Raw genomic sequence first — 19,189 nt, 5'->3', positions numbered from 1 at the left:
CTCATCTCTGCCAACTTTTAAAGTGCCACTAAAGACACATTTATTCACCCAGGCTTTTAATTAGATTTATAGTTTTAAAATTTTTAATACTGGGTTTTAAATGTTTTAAATGTTTTTTAAATGTTTTAAGTGATTTTTAATTGTTAATTGATGATTTTATGTTTTAAATGATTTTCATTGCAAACTGCCCGGAGATGCAAGTTTTGGGCAGTATAGAAATATTTTACATAAATAAAATGAGACAAGAACTTCAACCCCATGTCTTTACATCTCTTCGAGCCTGTTTGCACACTCTGGAAGCTGTTGATGTCCCTGATTCATTCCTTGGCATCTCCAGGTAGTGCTGGGAAAGACCCTTGGGGAGCTGGTGGTGCACAATATACTGAGATAGATGGAGCAATGGTTTGTCTCAATATAAGGCAAATTCATATGTTCAATTAGTCATTTTTAATTTTTCTTATATGTCAATTATATGTCTTGTATGTCAATTTTCTAAAATGGGAAACAGCAAATGAGAGATCTTTAGAAGAATCATAGTGTACCTTAAAAGCAGGGAGGGCTCCTTTACATTGTTTGTTTTTAAGTGCACACCTAAACAAGTAGATATTTAGAAGCATGTGTATTTTAGCAAATTTATTGACCACCTGACTTCCTTAGACTCGAGGCGGTTTACATAAATTAAAACAACAAAGACTAGAGAAGAAGAGGGGAAAGCAGCAGAGAAAGAAAAGGGGGGACCCCCCACACACACACTTTTAAAACTAAACACAATAGATAGGTTTTCAGGAGCTTCTTAAAGGACAGGAGAGGGGGCATTACGAATCTCAGGAGGCAGAGTGTTCATGCAGGTACATTACTCAGAGAGCCAGGATTGACTGTAGCATCCTGCAAACTGTACACATGATTCTAAACATGAATTAATTTATATATAATATATGAAAAGGTTTTTTGTAAACTCAAAACCAAAAATTGAGATTAATGGGTTTTTGTGTGGAGCATGAGCATTAGGGAGTGTTTCATCATTAGAATAGGGTGTATCCTTTACTTCTGACTCTTGTCTCTCAGTGCACACACACTTTTATTCTAAAGATCAAAAGTTCCTTGCTGAAATGGTCTATTTTCACAGGCATCCTTTCCTACCATGTCTTTGTCAAAAGGACAATAGATTCTTGTGTCAGTCTTATTGGCACCAGTTTTGTATAATACAGGAAACACCATTTCCTTTTAGGGCTGGAAAATTAACTTGGATCATGCTTTTCCCTTTTTATTGCTAATCAGTACACACCCCGGGGAAACCTGGCTTTCTGGTTCTGGAAAGGGAAGGGAAGCAGCATCAGCATCCATTCTACATCCTCTTCTCTAAAAATGCTTTACTCTTTTACCAGTGAGGGTGTATGATTCGAAGTAAATCTTAACACCCTAGCCCTATATAAATGAACTTGGAATTTGGAAGTGAACCTCTTTGCTTATTTACCATCATATAAATGTGTCCAGTAACTACTTCAGATATTACAAAATTCCCACACATAATGCATATGCGTTCTGACATCTGTCACCTCCCCCCAGAAGTTATCAACACAAAGATCTGTTTGGAGATTGGGGGAGAAGGTGGTAAACTCCACCATTCCACCCTACTCTACAACCCTTGCCATGAAGGACATTTTTGTGTTCTGTTCTCCTGCCTTCCCCATTTGTCACTACATCATTTTGCACTGTAATTTTCTGGAATTAGTATCTAAATAATGACATGTCTGTAACTGTGCATATATATTCTTATCCCATAAACATTAGGTGACAGATTGCCCTGGCTACTAGAAAAATTTCTCCTGCTATCTTCCTCCAAGCCTAAAACAAGGCAGAAATGTGATGATCAGATGTTGATTATATACCAAGAAGATCTTGTGACCCACCAAGCCAAAACAAGGCAGAAATGTGATGATCAGATGTTGATTATATACCAAGAAGATCTTGTGACCCACCAAGCCAAACATCGTCTACCAGCAAACATTGATAAACTTTCTCTTTTTTCTCCTGACTAGAATTGCAAGAAGGGGGTCATTGTCAAGCATTGTGTGGGTCTTTTTTCATCCTGGAGAGTTGAGTTGTTTAGGCCCATTCCATTAAAACTAGGATCCCTTTCAAGTTGTTTTTGGTTACTGACAACTATATCTTAGTATACTTAATACTAGTATATTGCTTTCTTAAGCATGACTCTTCATTTCCACAATTATTGTAGAGATCTTGTTTTTTTAATCAGCCTTTCTTTAGTGTAGTTAAGGGGAAGAGCCATCTCTATGGAAAAGATGTAGTACTTTGATGAAGGGCAGAGCTTCTTGCTTCATTATTATTGCTCAGATCAGTTTGTTGGCTACAACAGAACAACAGGAGGAGTCATGGTAATCAGGAGCAGCGACTCATGTGTACCTCTACCAAACCATTCTAAGAAGCAAGTTGTTAACAGTTGCTTTGTCCAATACTGTATAGTCTTTACAGGATTCACTAATTATCCAATAGCCGCTTAATATGCAGAACCTACAAGCAGGCGTTCTTGACGCACCATCACAAGTAGTCTGAACATTCTTCCCCTTTGACCTTCCTAAATGATGACATTGCCTTTCGTTTTATCTTTATTCCACTTAGAAATTCCTGTGTATCCATAAAAGGTCAACTAGACTTTAAGGAAGACAGATCATTAAAACTGAAGAAGTCAATGGCCATTCTTTCTTTTCTTTTCTTTTCTTTTCTTTTCTTTTCTTTTCTTTTCTTTTTTGGACAATTACCTGCTGGATCTTGTCTTCCTGGGCTTGGAAAGCACAATGGACCTTTTGATTTAGCTGGTGGAAATAACATGATTGCATTATTAAGGTAAGATTCCACTTCCCACTCTTGCACAATTGGGAAGTTAAACTTTCTCTGTCATCGTTAGTTTCTGCTGTGTGTTTTTTAAAGGAAGTGAAGTGTTGGGAAAGGAACAGCAAGCTTAAAATAGCTATATCAAGCTCCAATATAAAGTAATAAAATGATGTTAATTAATTGTGTGGCTATGTAACTCAAAAGCAACCACAAAATAAATCATGTGAACAGAGTTTATTTCCAGATATTACAGTTTTATTGGAAAATTTAACTAAAATAGTGACATATTGAACAAAAGCCCAGTTCCTTACAGCCACAGAAAGTCAATGTGAATAATTGCAAAGTCTTGGGTGGGTGGATGACACTTGCCCTTCGAAGAAGTTTATGGCCAGCATTTACTATGAATTCCTCATTCATGGGGAATAATTGGAATCCCCAGTCCCCATTGCAAATGTTTTTCAGTGAGTTACCTGAATCTGTGAGCGTAAGGTAGTCATACCAATCAGGGTAGCTTGTGTCCAGCCCTGGGAAGTTAAGGGTATCCCAGAGCTGTTGCTGCTCAGACTTATCTTCCACTTGTCCATTATCTATAATGTCAGATCTGTGATGCCTTTACGAGTCCATGGCTACACAAATGCACTATGCTCACTGGCTCAGTGTGTATCTGTCTGTCCTATACTGATAGCTGCAGTTAACCCTTTGATCCCTGCACATGATGGGGATTGGGGACTACATATTTCCCATGAATGAAGAATTCTCAGTAAATAATACTACATAGCATCTGATTAACCAGTCATGTTTCCTTTTATGAAATATGAAAGAATGCAACATGAATGAATGATTTTGCAAATACTGTATCAAGGCAAAATAAAATGGATACTCTAGGGAAGTAGAAAGAAGGCAGTCTTTCATGCCTTCTTACTTTAATGACTATACAGCTGGAAATTATTTGCCTGGACAGGCAGTTGTTCTACCTGTCATGGCTGGCACTGCTGGAGAAGCAGGCAAGAACTTTAACTGGGTATATGCTCCCTCTGCTTGCCTTCTGGCTGTCTGTGCGCCTTTCCGCTTCTGCAGTTTCTTGAAGTAAGCCTTACCTGTGTTACTGTTGAGTAGGGAGCTGGCTTTTGTAGACGTGGTGATGCTCTACTTAAGCTGACTTCAAGAGGTTTGGAGCCATTGTACTAAATTGTGAAGGATGTGCAATTATCCCTGAATCTTCATATTCTCTCTTAGGAAATCACGACTCTTTCAAAAAAAACATGTCCTGAAAGAAGCTAGTGAGATCTGAGGTATGTGTATGTTGGATTAGGCAATTCATGTAGAGATCTGAGTGACTAGGGTTCCTCCTCAGCTGGGGTTTTTGTTTTTGTTCACACTGCTGTCTTTAGGGAGCTGGAGCCCTATCTGCCAAAGTGAGAAGAAGGAAATAAATTGTCATTGCCTACGTGATAGGGAAGAATGAAGAATGTTTTCAAGGAATAGGGAGGTGGGAATTATATGTGTATTACTTTATAAAGCATGAATTTTAAAATAAAAAACAGTTAAGCCCTTTGATAACATTAACGTCAACAAGGATGAATTGCTGTATGAATTGCTGTACCTTGTGGCTTTTTGTTCACTTCCTCTGAGGCTTTTATTACTGGCCACTATCAAGGACAGGATGTAAACCTAGGACCATTGGCCAAGCCTGCCATGAGAGTTCTTTTTTCTTACATTTTAATGGAAGTTTTCCACAACGTCTTCAGGAAACACTCCGACCAATCTTTTTAAAACTGGAAAGCTGAATCATTTTGAAGATTCATTATCCTGGTTCACGTACAAAATGGCTTTGTGGGACTCAAGAGATCTGGGTTGTGCTCTTGGCTCCATCATTAGCTTCCTGTGATGTTGGGCCGATAGCTTAATTTCTGTCTGCTTTCATTTCCTTCTCTGTAAATTAAGGGCTATGATGTCTGCTTACCTACCAGGTGTGTTGTGTGCAAATACAGTCATATTACTATAAATTAAGAGATCTACACAAAGACACCCTGCTGATGTACTTTTATTTATGGATGAATCAGCGTGGCCTGGTGTATGCCTAAGCTGAGATGTATGTGTTTTTGCTATTTCTGCATGTTTGAAAAATATCAGTCTTTTTGTGCCATACCACTTTTGGGGTGGTGGTGTGGGGCTGGGGGTAATCCATATATCACAAGAACAATAAACTGTTTTATGCCACAATGAGACTACAAAACCTATAATGCAGCATTATTGTGGGCACTTATTTATTTATTTATTGTTGAATTTATATACCACCTTTCATTAAAACAATCCCAAAGTGATTTACACAAAAATTAAAAACAAGACTATAAAAAATGACACAATAAAAATATTAAGCTAAAATATAAAACAAATCTGATTAAAAAGATTTAAAATACAAGCATAAAAACTGTACAAAATACAAAGAAGCAGCAGTAGAGACAATCATATAAAAGCCTGGTAAAAAGCCAAGATTTAACACGCTTTCTAAAAACTGTGATGGAGACCAAGGAGTGAATAGCCATCAGGAGAACATTCCAGAGTCTGGGGGCAGCAACAGAGAAGGCCCTGTCCCGCATGCACAACAACCGAGCCTCCTTCATTGTCGGCACCTGGAGCAGAGCCCCCTCAGATGACCTCATCAAGTGGGCAGCAACCCTTGGGAACAGATGGTCCCGCAGGTATCCCGGGCCCAAACTGTTAAGGGCTTTAAAGGTCCATTAAAGGTCCAAACTTTCACAGCAACATTTCTATCAGTGAGCCTTCCCATTAGTCTGCCTGGCCAACTGCCTCTTGCCCCTCCTCAGATATTCTTTCATCAGCCATACACTGTACAGAGGGTGAATTGGCCGGCTTTGGTCAATTTGTACTTCAGTTTTGTTTTGCTAGCCATCTTCAGTTTTTCTCTTGGGTGAGAGAAAAGGGGGAAAGGAAAGGAAATATTAAAATGGCCAGGGGCGGAGTTGCTTCAAACAAATGCATTTCAGAATTTCTTGAGAGGACACATTTCCAAGCACTATAGACCCTAAGCAATATGAGAAACCTAAAGGGAGAATTCTGCTTTGCATTCTCTTTTCCTAGCCACAAGCAGCAGATTGACAGAAATCCATCTGCCTAATCTCATTTGGATGATTACATGTGTACTGCTATTTCCCCCCAGTATTAGCACTTGCTTACCAGTTAAAGGCACTGAATGCTTTCTTGCAGACATTATTATTATTATTTCTTGTTTACACAGTCAGAAAGGTGTTATTGACTGGTTTGTTTTATCCAGACATCGAATCCTTCCCAAGGACCTGGGATGCCAGAATTTTATTGTCAATGTTGTTGCTGTTGTTATAGATATCGTCGCAGAATATAGGCTGTTCCCAGTAAAGCTGCTTTTTGTAATTGGCTGATGGTGATTTCTGTGGCCCCTATGGTGTTGAGGTGCTCTTCAAGGTCTTTTGGAACTGCACCCAGGGCGCCAATTACCACTGGGATTATTTTGGCCTTCTTCTGCCACAGCCTTTCAATTTCAATTTGTAGATCTTTGTATTTGGTGATTTTTTTCTATTTCTTTTTCTTCTATTCTGCTATCCCCTGGTATTGCTATGTCGATTATTTTGACTTGTTTTTCTTTCATCTTCTCGACTACAGTGATATCTGGTGTATTGTGTGGCAGATGTTTGTCTGTTTGTAGTCAGAAATCCCATAATATTTTTACATCTTCATTTTCTTCAACTTTTTCAATTTTATGGTCCCACCAATGTTTGGCTACAGGTAGCTTGTATTTTTTGCAGATGTTCCAGTGTATCATCCCTGCTACTTTGTCATGCCTTTGTTTGTAGTCAGTCTGTGTGATCTTTTTACAACAGCTGATTAGGTGGTCCACGGTTTCATCTGCTTCTTTACAAAGGCAGCACTTGCTGTTTGTTGTGGATTTTTCGACTTTGGCTCTTATTGCATTTGTTCTTAGTGCCTGTTCTTGTGCAGCCAGTATTAAATCCTCTGTTTCTTTCTTCAAGTTGCCATTCTTAAGCCATTGCCAGGTCTTGGTGATGTCTGATTTTCCACTTACATTGTGCAAATTTTGACCATGCAGGGGTTTATTTTTCCATTTTTCTGCTCGGTTCTTGACTTGTTCTTTCTTGTAGACCTGCTTGGTTTCATTGGTGTTGAATAGTTTCGCAATCTTGACTATTTGAAGTGCATCTTCTTCACTGTCCTTGATATATTCTTCAAGGCCTCTTTTCTCCTCCTCTACTGTTTGATGGACTTGCAGCATTCCTCTTCCACCTGAGCTGCGAGGGAGGTAGAGCCTATCTACATCACTGCGGGGGTGCAGAGCATGATTGATGGTCATTCTTTTCCTGGTCTTATGATCTAGTGTCTCCAGCTCTGCCTGGGTCCAGTCTATTATTCCTGCAGTGTATCTGATAACAGGTATAGCCCAGGTGTTTATGGCTTGTATGGTGTTCCTGCCATTGAGTTTGGACCTGAGGATTTTTCTAACTCTCCTGATGTATTCACTTCCAATTTTTCTTTTAACTTCAGTGTGTGCGATGTTATCAGCCTGGAGAATGCCCAAGTATTTGTAAGGTTCTTTCTCTTCCAGGTTCTTGATCTTGCTTCCATTGGGCAGTTCTATTCTTTCTGTTTTTGTTATTTTCCCTCTGTTCATTATTAATGCAGCACACTTGTCTAGTCCAAACTCCATTGCTATATCGCTACTGAATATACGGACAGTGTTTAGCAGTGATTCGATTTCAGACTGGGACTTTCCATACAACTTCAGATCGTCCATGTACAGCAGATGGTTGATTTGACTTGATGTTTTAGATGTTTGGTATCCGAGGCCTGTTTTGTTTCGTATTTGTGAAAGTGGGGTTATTATTATTTGTTTGTGGGGTTATTATTGTTGGGTTATTATTTGTGGGGTTATTATTATTTGTTTAGTATTTGTGAAAGTGGGGTTATAATAATAATAATAATATTATTATTATTATTATTTTCATTTATAAACCACTCCATCCAGAGGCTCTGGGTGGTGTACAACAACTTTAAAAAGACATAAAAACACCCAATTCAAAACACAGTGCTAAGAAAAATATAAAAACAATTCAAAACCAATTAAAACCAATTAAAATACTTTAAAAAACAACAACAACACTTTACAAGCCTTGGAAGGCCCGGCCAAACAAATAAGTTTTTTAGGGCTCTCTTTAAGGCCGACAGCGAGCCTAAACTGCAGATATCTGCTGGGAGTGCATTCCATAGACCAGGAGCAGCTACAGGAAAGGCCCGGTTCCGAGTTGCCACCAGATGTACCAGTGGTAACTGGAGGCAAACCTCTCCAGATGACCTCAACGAGTGATGGGGATCATATTGAAGAAGGAGCTCTCTAAGGTAACCTGGACCCAAGCTGTTCAGAGCTTTAAAAGTAATAACCAGCACTTTGTATTTCACTCGGAAACATATTGGCAGCCAGTGCAGCTGTTTTAAGACAGGCATAATATGGTCTTCCTCTTCTGCTCTTTTCCTCAACTTTCCCCAGCATTACAGACTTCTCAAGGGAGCTGTGTCTTCACATAATGTGTCTGAAGTATGATAGTTTGAGCCTGGTCATCTGTGCCTCAAGTGAAAATTCTGGATTGATTTGTTCTAGGATCCATTTGTTTGTTTTCCTGGCTGTCCACAGTATCCTCAAAAGCCTTCTCCAGAACCAAAGTTCAAAAGCGTCAGTGCTTTTTCTATCTTGCTTCTTCAAAGGCCAGCTTTCGCATTCATAGGGTGTCATAGGGAAAACCATGGTTCGAACAATCTCTGTAGGTATAGACATATCACAGCATCTAAATATTCTTTCCAAGGCCTTCATTGCAACCCTACCAAGTGCTAGACTGCGGCGTTTTTCTTGACAGCTGGATCCTCGACTGTTGATGGTCGATCCTAAAAGGTAAAAGCTATCCACTACTTCAGTGACCCATTATCAATTCTGAGGCTGGTTGCTGTACCCATTGTCATTAGTTTAGTCTTTACATTTAATTATAGTCTTCTTTATATTTAATTATATACATTTAATTAATTATTTTCACTGTGCTCCTTAACTTTCATTACTAGAGCTTGCAGATAATCCGCATTCTCAGCTATCAGTGGTGTCATCAGCGTAGCGCAGGTTATTGATGATTCTTCCTCCAACTTTAAAACCACGCTCATCTTCTTCCAATTGAGTATATGTTCAGCATATAAATTGAATAGAGAAGGAGAACATATATACCCTTGACTTTGCCGATCTGGAACCAGACTGTTTCACCATGTTCTGTCTGGACTGTGGCTTCCTGTCCTGTGTATAAGTTTCTCATGAGAGCAATGAGATGTCCTGGGACGCCTATTTTCCTAAGGATATTCCACAACTTGATATGGTCGACACAATTGAAGGCTTTTATGTAGTCAATAAAGTACATATTGACTTCTTTCTGGTATTCTTTGTCTCTCTCAATTATCCAGTGTGCATCAGCAATGATGTCTCATGTTCCTCAGCCTTTTCTGAAACTAGTTAGGACATCCAGCATTTCCCTTTCCCTGTAGGGCTCTAATCTGCATTGGATGATCCTGAGCATTATTTTGCTAGCATGTGGAATTAAGGATATTTCACAATGGTTTGTCCAATCTGTTACCTTGACTGATTCTTCTGTTGCCTGCCATATTTCTGTAGCTATTCCATCAATTAATTAATGGTTGTTGTTGTTGTTGTTTGTTGTTAACACAGTCAGAGAGGTGTTATTGACTGGTTTGTTTTATCCAGACATCAAGTCCTTCCCAAGGACCTGGGATGGCTGAATGTTATTATCAGTATTGTTGCTGTTATTATTATAGATATCGTCACAGAATATAGGCTGTTTCCAGTAAAGCTGCTTTTTGTAATTGGCTGATGGTGATTTCTGTGCCCCTATGATATTGAGGTGCTCTTCAAGTTGTTTTGGAATTGCACCTAGGGCGCCAATTACCACTGGGATTATTTTGGCCTTCTTCTGCCACAGCCTTTCAATTTCAATTTGTAGATCTTTGTATTTGGTGATTATTTCTATTTCTTTTTCTTCTATTCTGCTATCCCCTGTTATTGCTATGTCGATTATTTTAACTTGTTTTTCGTTCTTCTTGACTACAGTTATATTTGGTGTATTGTGTGGCAGATGTTTGTCTGTTTGTAGTAGGAAGTCCCATAATATTTTTGCATCTTCATTTTCTACTTTTTCAATGTTATGTATTATTATTATTGTTGTTTCTTGTTTACACAGTCAGAAAGGTGTTATTGACTGGTTTGTTTTATCCAGACATCGAGTCCTTCCCAAGGACCTGGGATGCCAGAATTTTATTGTCAATTGTTATAGATATCGTCGCAGAATATAGGCTGTTCCCAGTAAAGCTGCTTTTTGTAATTGGCTGATGGTGATTTCTGTGACCCCTATGGTGTTGAGGTGCTCTTCAAGGTCTTTTGGAACTGCACCCAGGGCACCAATTACCACCGGGATTATTTTGGTCTTTTTCTGCCACAGCCTTTCAATTTCAATTTGTAGATCTTTGTATTTGGTTATTTTTTCTATTTCTTTTTCTTCTATTCTGCTATCCCCTGGTATTGCTATGTCGATTATTTTGACTTGTTTTTCATTCATCTTCTCGACTACAATGATATCTGGTGTATTGTGTGGCAGATGTTTGTCTGTTTGTAGTCAGAAATCCCATAATATTTTTACATCTTCATTTTCTTCAACTTTTTCAATTTTATGGTCCCACCAATGTTTGGCTACAGGTAGCTTGTATTTTTTGCAGATGTTCCAGTGTATCATCCCTGCTACTTTGTCATGCCTTTGTTTGTAGTCAGTCTGTGCGATCTTTTTACAACAGCTGATTAGGTGGTCCACGGTTTCATCTGCTTCTTTACAAAGGCGGCACTTGCTGTTTGTGGTGGATTTTTCGACTTTGGCTCTTATTGCATTTGTTCTTAGTGCCTGTTCTTGTACTGCCAGTATTAAACCCTCTGTTTCTTTCTTCAAGTTGCCATTCTTAAGCCATTGCCAGGTCTTGGTGATGTCTGATTTTCCACTAATTTAGTGCAAATATTAACCATGCAGTGGCTTATTTTTCCATTTTTCTGCTCGGTTCTTGACTTGTTCTTTCTTGTAGACCTGCTTGGTTTCATTGGTGTTGAATAGTTTCGCATTCTTGACCATTTGAAGTGCATCTTCTTCACTGTCCTTGATATATTCTTCAAGGCCTCTTTTCTCCTCCTCTACTGTTTGATGGACTTGCAGCATTCCTCTTCCACCTGAGCTGCGAGGGAGGTAGAGCCTATCTACATCACTGCGGGAGTTCAGAGCATGATTGATGGTCATTCTTTTCCTGGTCTTACGATCTAGTGTCTCTAGCTCTGCCTGGGTCTAGTCTATTATTCCTGCAGTGTATCTGATAACAGGTATAGCCCAGGTGTTTATGGCTTGTATGGTGTTCCTGCCATTGAGTTTGGACCTGAGGATTTTTCTAACTCTCCTGATGTATTCACTTCCAATTTCTTTTTTTTAACTTCAGTGTGTGCGATGTTATCAGCCTGGAGGATGCCCAAGTATTTGTAAGGTTCTTTCTCTTCCAGGTTCTTGATCTTGCTTCCATTGGGCAGTTCTATTCCTTCTGTTTTTCTTATTTTCCCCCTGTTCATTATTAATGCAGCACACTTGTCTAGTCCAAACTCCATTGCTATATCGCTACTGAATATACGGACAGTGTTTAGCAGTGATTCGATTTCAGACTGGGACTTTCCATACAACTTCAGATCGTCCATGTACAGCAGATGGTTGATTTGACTTGATGTTTTAGATGTTTGGTATCCGAGGCCTGTTTTGTTTAGTATTTGTGAAAGTGGGGTCATGGTGATTACAAACAACACAGGGGATAGTGAGTCCCCTTGGAAAATGCCTCTTCTAATGCTAACCTGTCCAAGTGTCTCGCCATTGATTGTTAACTGTGTACTCCACATGCTCATTGCTTTTTTTATAAATATCTGAATGTTTTTGCTGACACCAGTTGTTTCTAAACATTTTAGTATCCATGTGTGAGGCAATGAATCGAAGGCTTTCTTGTAGTCAATCCATGCAACACTTAGGTTGGTTTTTCTTCTCTTGCAATTTTCTAAAATCATTTTGTCAATCAGCAGCTGGTCTTTTGTGCCTCTGGTGTTCAGGCAGTTTCCTTTCTGTTCAACTGGAAGCTGTTTGTTAGTTAATAAGTGTTGCATGACTTCATCTGCTATTATTCCAGTTAATAATTTGAACATGGTTGGCAGGCAGGTTATCGGTCTATAATTACTTGAAACTGCACCTTTTGCTGGGTCTTTCATGATGAGATGAGTTTTCCCAGTTGTTAGCCATTGTTCAATATCACCTCCTTGCAAAATGTGATTGAACTGTTTTGATAGTTGTTTATGAAGGCTTGTTAGGTGTTTAAGCCAAAAGCCACGCAGTTCATCGTCGCCTGGAGCAGTCCAATTTTTAATTTTCTTTGCTCTTTCACTTATTAATTCTGGTGTTATTATTAGATCTTGCATTTGTTGGTTACATTTTTTGACCTCTTTCATCCAGCCTGCTTTTTTATTATAATCTATTGGATTGTCCCATATTTCCCCCAGAATTGCACTGTTTCTTCTTTATTTGATGTTTCTATGTTTCTTGCAGTTTCTCCTTCTATGCTTTGGTGGAAACGTCTCTGATTCGACTGGAATGGGAGATTCTGCCTGTGTTGTGTAGTTCTGGCTTCATATCTGCTAATCTTCTTTGACACTGCTGTTATTTGCTGCTTTATTATTTCCAGGACTTCTCTAATTTTCCTTGAATCTAGGTGGTATTTTTGGATCAGATACTGTTTGGTGTTTTCATTCTTCAGCTTCTTGTCTTTCATATCTTTCAATTTACTAGCATCTGATCTAAGCCTGGAGATTTTATTTTCTAATCTAATCTTCCATTTAGGTGATGTACTACTTTCTTTTTTTACAGGTCCATTGATCTTATATCCGAGCTCTTGTGTTGTTATTGTTGCTGCACTGTACATTGGTTGGTTTGTTTCTTGCAAATTATTGGTTGTTATTTCTGCAAGTGCAGCATTGACATCTTTTAATACCTGAGCAAGTTGTTTTTTGGCAACTGTTTTTAGAGCTGGAAGTTGAACCCTGGTGGTTGTTTGGTTCATGTGCTCAGTTATTTTTTGCTTTAGTTCTTGTTGCTTTTCTGTTAAACGGCATTCGGCTTTTTGAGGTAAAGGCAAAGGGGAGGTTGCCTGGTTTTGATTTTGAAACAGTTCAGCAACAGTGGTATCCTCTGTTTCCAACACCTCCTCCACCTGCGCCTGAGCAACTGCTTCAGTTGGTGGTAATTCTTCTTCCATATCTTGAGCCTGTGTTGCTCTTTGCAGTTCTTCCAGCTCAACTCCTGTGAATACTTGATTTCTTATTATGAATCTTCTCTGGTCTGCTAGCCTTTGTTCTGTGATTTCTGTGTCTGGATGCTTCTCTTTCCAAATTTGGTACATTCTTTTTAAATAACCTCTTCTAGTTCGACTAGACTTGTAATAGCAGATCATCATTTCCTTGTTGGCATTTTTTGTATTTCCCCCCCCCCGGTTAAGCGACGTTTCTTCCAGTAACTTTGCTGTCTTCAGCCCTGGTTGCTCAACTGAAGATCCTGAGTCCTGTAGCCCACTTGCCACCAGATGTCCAGGGACTCCAGCACCTGGCGCGGTCCTTGTTGACCCGGGCGACGACCGATCCGGTATAGATTTATTAAAGTTACGTCTCACCATATTGTTGATGGGAGAGGCACTCTTTGTCTGGCTCCTCTGGTGAGACCTGTCCAGTATGGTTGGACCTCTGGCATAGCTCTCACCTTCCTCAGAGCATGCAAGCCCCACAAACACGCCAAGGTAGTACCTCACTGGGGGATGATGATGATGATGATGATGATGATGATGAATTCGGTTTCTATACCGCCCTTCAAAAAATGGCTCAAGGCAGTTTACACAGAGAAATAATAAATAAATAAAATGGATCCCTGTCTCCAAAAGGGCTCAAAATCTAAAAGAAACATAATATAGACACCAGCAACAGTCACTGGAGGTACTGTGCTATGGGTGAATAGGGCCAGTTACTCTTCCCCTGCTAAATAAAGAGAATCACCACTTTAAAAGGTGCCTCTTTGCCAAGTTAGCAGGGGTACTATTAATTCCTGTAGCCTTCCAACTTGGTAATGACCAGAGTGCTGATCTAACTTCATCTTCCCGTACTAGAGGTTCTTGCAAGTAGGGAATATTTTCCAGAGTATCTTGGATGTTGACGTCCCTGCTGTACAGTTTTTCAGTATACTCCTTCCGTCTCTGTTTGATCTTCTCTGAATCAGTTACTGTCTGTCCTTTGGCATCCCTTAACATACCAATTGGCCTACAGCTTTCATAATTCTTGGGTATTGGCCACTCTGGTTGGAGATACTGGGAGTTCTAGTCCAAAAATAGCTGGGGAGGGGGAGGGAAGTTGAGCAAGCCTGCTTTTGGTGATGAAATAGATGGTCTTTCATACACTATTATTGTTTTGTTGTTCCCTCTGTGAATAATGGTGGTGGTGGTGTGTGATCGTGCAGTTATGCTTGACTGTGAACCCAGTGCCATGATTGCTAGTAAAGAGTGTGAATATAAAACCATTGTTTCTGGGAATAATGAGAATTGTAGTCCAACAACCTACTGGAGACCCAAGGTTGGGAACCCTTGGCACTACTTACAGTTCACATCATGACCCATTGACAATACACATCAAACCACCCATTTCCAAGGGAATATAAGAGCACCTTTGCATATGTGTTTAAAATGCTGCAGCCTTGGTTTTAAATTATTTTTTAGGGTGTTTTGTTTTTGTTAGGGTGTCTTTTCAAGCTCATAAAAAGAGAAGCCTCTAGTTTTAAACATGGACCTGAAGAATGCATTTGTCATAATGTGATGAATTGTGAACTGCTCTGAGCCATTTTGGGTTGGATTGGGTGGAATACAAATGGAATGGAATGGAAAGAATGAATGAATGTGTAGTTCCCCACCATACAGAGAGGTGCATCTATGTGTTATCATCTGTGGCACATGCATCTATTCTGCATATGCCACATCATACCATGGAGAAATGCCCGTGGAAACATTATGCAGAGCAAAGCATCAGTGAAGCGTATGTGCAAAACAGTACTAAAACATCCCTCTTAGTCAGGGAAGAAGCTTCTGCCTTCACTGTGGATTATCTCACATTGCACCAGAATAATGAGCAGCTAAAAGGGGAGATGTGGAGAAAAGAATGTTGATGTAACCCAATCAGATGTGTCCTTTGCAACCGCCAGTTTAGTTAGAGATGACAGGCTTGTAGCTAATAGTTGCTACTAATTGAAACCATATAGCATCTGTGATGCAAGATGTTGTGCGTGCATAATCGCAGCATTGCTGTTAGTCCTGTTAGTTGCTCCCTTGGCCGAACAAATCGTCTCATGTTGCATGCAGCGAGCACCCAACGGACTGAAATTGGTGATGGCCTCTGTGTCCTGCCCAGCCCCGAGGTTGCGGAAGTGTGGAGATTGCGGGGGCCAGACTCCGCCCTACAGAGAAGGGAGAATCGTGGTTATCTGTGTTGCTGTAGATGTGGGATCATCTCGGACAGACAGATGCGATTGGCAAGGGAGCCATTGCCGATGTCCAAGCCAGAGAGCAAGAGAGTCCCCAGGGCCGAACACATCCTGGTAAGGGGAGTTTCCTCAGATGCTGATTTATGAATCTTACTTTGAAGGAGGAGCAATCTAGACCTATAGAAACCAATAGGAGTTTTGTCCTCGAATTCAGTAGGATTTGTGGACTGCGCAGGCGGATGGAGGTAAAGGACGAGTTTAGTCTTTTCAGTAATTTTAAGAGGAAGACGAAGAAGGTAAAAATACTGACGAGATAGTGCTGGCTGGTGTCTTTATTTTTGGAGCATGACGTTTCCTTTCTTTGTCTGTTCCACACGTTTAGCAAAACGTGAAAAATGCCACCAGCTCCTCAACATGTGTCGATATGATCCATAGTTGTATGATACAGCTGGAAACCTGTGCACGCATGCCGTTCGCTTTTGAGGGGTTTGCTGCTCTGATGGAAGTGTGAAGCAACTTCCAGACCTTCGGTTCGGTCCCCTTCTCCAACCAGATCCCCAGACCAAATGTTAGCAGCGGCCTTGAATGTCAGCGGGCTGTCCCACCGCAATCATTTTGCTGCATTCGACTTCTTCCACCACTGCTTTGTAGCGGCAGCCCCCCTCGTTCGCCCTCCCCTTCTAAACACACCCCTTGGAAATAAGACCCGCTACACTCCGTGGAAGACTCTTTCCACGTGTAAGATCTTTACAGAACAAAGTTGTGCTTCTTTACTCAGAAGAAAATTCCCATGATGGGTCTTAGTTACTTCGGAGTGAATCCCACTGAGATCAGTGAGACTTTCTTGCACAGAATTATAGTTTCCATGTGTAAAAGAGCTGCCTTTTAAGCCCGATCCTACGAATCTTAAGCCACCCTACGAATAATTGTGCTCAGAAGTGGGCACCTTTACTTGGAAGGAGATGCCAGTGAAGTCGTGGGGACTTATTGCTTCCTTCCAAGTAATGCGTATGGGATGGGCGAGACTGCAATTGGCAAAGCAATACAGCCAGCCGGGGTGCTGACTCTCTCCTTTTCACCCCGACTGAGCGTGTCATATGAAAAGTCGTGATTCTTCTTCCCAGCCAGAAACCTGCCTGGTTTCTCTGCTAGCCTCTCACGCCAGGCATGGGAGGGGTGGGTTGGTGTCGGAGGTATCGCTGTACATGAAAGGGTGGGGGAAGCGAGTGACGTTTTTTTTGGGGGGGGGATGGAGGCGTGATTGGAAGGAGGATGTAGGGTGGAGAGAGATTATAAAGGGACCAAACCCGGGAAGCTCAGCGCCCTTCGGATACTGCTTTTTTCTTTCGATCCCGCTCTGCCTGTGGAGGAAGGCGGGGGAGAGGATACCGAGAGGATACAGCCGGCTGGAAGCCTTTATGCGGCGCCGGGACTAGCCGAGCCCTCGAGTTGTGTGGACGAGGTTCTCCGGGCGAGCGGGGCAGCAGGATCCATCCACCCACCTCGAAGCAGATACTTCTCCTTTCCCGCGGCTTTCTGCGTGCTTCGGAGGGACGGCATGTTTGGCTGGGGGCTCCCCGCCGGGGCCCTGCTGGGCGGCTTGCTGGGCTCCTGGCTCTTCCTGGCAGGTAAGTGTCCCAGGCGGCCCAGTCCCCTCTGCGCCCTGGGCGCATCCCCGGCGCCGCTCCATCCCGTCGCGCTCTTTCCGGACCGGGACTGGACGGAGGAGATCAGGGAGGATCCGGGTTCTGCACACAGCGCAGAGACAGGAAGGATGTCGGGTGGATCCGCCGGGATCCAGCCAGCCTGCGTCCCCCGAAAGGCTGGAAGGAAGTTGCTGCCGTTGCGCGTCGGAGCGCTCCAACACCTTGCGCTTGCTTCTGCTCTCCAAAAGCTTACTCGGAGCGAGCGGCTTGTAGTGTGCTCGGTTTAAGGAACGGGGCACTCTGACGGCAGGAGGGAGAGAGGAGAGCCAGCTGGAGAGGCGTCGGGAAGGATGCTCTTGTTCTTGGGAACGAGGGCTCCTTCTTCCCAGAACCAGCTGGTTCTTCATGCTGGGCTGGCTTTCTCGCTCCCCGCCCCCCCGCGCGCCCCCAGTTAAGAGTTGGAAATTAGATCCCCTACAAAGTTGGGGAAAGGAGGACGTCAGCAATGCTCAAATCCTCTGGGATCATCGTGCCAGCTTCTTGGCATACAAGCGCCACTGCGAAGGTACCTGCAGGCAAAGATCGCTTCTTCGCAGAGGACTTTTAAGATCCTTTCCCCAGCCAAACAAACAGCACTTCGAGTACTGCAGCTTGGGGCTGCGCGTTTCACAGCCAGTTCCCTGGAATGCAACAGCTCTTAATGGAGCCCAGTGGATTAGCTGAGCCCTAACCTGCAGGCGCTCCGCTGCAAGGCCCTTCCGCGTGGAATTGAAACGCAACTGTTTTCCACGGCTCGGGAAATTGGTGGCCTTCTTCCCTGCCATTCCAGTGGAGGGGCACATCTATTCCTCGGTTGTCTCCCCCTGTTTCGGACATAGTAAGAGCAGCCTAGCCTGGCTCTCGCCTTTGATGACTCCAGTTTTGATAGGTCCGGCTTCATAAACTGGAGCTGAGAAATTCATGGCAATTTTAGGGCTGGGGGGCGAGGATAACCGGGATCCTTAAAAATGTTGTGATGTGTTGTCTTGTCAGCCGCTTTGAGGATCTTTTTGGGCTGGAGGGGCAGGTAGAAAAGAAGCCTATCAATCAGCCAATCAGTCAGTCAATAAGCCAAACCAGAACAAATTGCGAGAACTTTTCTAAAAGGAAAGGATTCCCGTTTTCTATCTTGTCATGGGTTGGGAGCCACTAGCAAGATCCAGATTGGCAGGTTGGTAAGTCAGTTGGACTTACTTCGGAGTCAAAGCGGGGAGGGTCCCGCTGCGCCCATGCTTTTCCTTGCGAGTGCAAGAACGTCTCCAAGTACACGTGTCAAGGCTCGGGATGCGTACACTCCGACAAAGGGAGGGTGTAATTTAACGGAATCCGATTATTGCTTATGATTAGGAAAGGAGCCTGCACGTTTCTTTTCCGTGGCGAAGGCCGTCCCATAACTAGCCAGCAAGAAAGCGTTGGTGAGGTGGAAGGGTGGCACTGGCGGGGGGGGGATTGAGGGGGCGGGCGGGGGCACACAACAGAGGCAAAGCGCGTTTATGGGCGGGCGGGCTGTGTCCCACATGTTAGATTTTCGAAATAGAAAGGGGGCGCGGTGGGGAGGCAAGCCACTTCTGAGGGGGGAGGGTTTCTCCCGCGCCCCCCATCCGCCATGAGTTGTTCTCTGCAGCCCTTCTCTATGCCAGCCGGGTGTGGCGTTTTCTAAATTCGGTTGAAAAGAGAGGGAGGACGCGCTCCTCCTGATAACCTGTGCATAAGAAGGAAGCGACCAGGTTTTGAGATTACTAACCACTAGTGGAGAGAGAGGGCCTGGGAAACCGACGTGGAGAACCGATTCAGCGTCATCGTGGCTCGGGATACCGTGGTTCGGATTAGGAGCAGTGTTGCTTTTCTCTGGTTTGGACTCTTTTGCCTCCTTATCTTAATTTACACAGTCGGGCTTCTTCTGATTTGGAGGCGTGCTGCGTTGAAATCAGCGGGGCTTGCTTACAAATAGAGATAATTAAG

The 19,189-nt window shown here is 42.4% G+C and overlaps 1 protein-coding gene across 12 annotated transcripts in view; it reads left to right on the top strand.

The window, feature by feature from the left end:
- The window catches only part of FLT1 (fms related receptor tyrosine kinase 1), a 232,178-nt gene that overhangs the window by 42,929 nt on the left and 170,060 nt on the right, over positions 1-19,189 (top strand). For 2 of the 12 annotated variants that reach the window (XM_053305538.1, XM_053305542.1), the window contains one exon: positions 2,641-4,145. The exons of 2 other annotated variants lie outside the window; for them this stretch is intronic. Coding sequence is in view for 4 of the 10 variants with exons in the window: in XM_053305535.1 (XP_053161510.1) it covers positions 17,101-17,170 (70 nt within the window). In the remaining 6 variants the exon portion in view is untranslated. Of the gene's footprint in view, positions 1-43; positions 4,146-16,836; positions 17,171-19,189 lie in introns of those variants that run through there. 8 more of the 12 variants (XM_053305535.1, XM_053305534.1, XR_008318780.1 and 5 more) reach the window with 6 other exon arrangements.

The sequence above is a fragment of the Hemicordylus capensis genome, chromosome 3 (genome assembly GCF_027244095.1).
Source record: "Hemicordylus capensis ecotype Gifberg chromosome 3, rHemCap1.1.pri, whole genome shotgun sequence".
Classification (NCBI taxonomy): domain Eukaryota; kingdom Metazoa; phylum Chordata; class Lepidosauria; order Squamata; family Cordylidae; genus Hemicordylus; species Hemicordylus capensis.
This window is presented reverse-complemented; position numbering and strand designations above follow the sequence as displayed.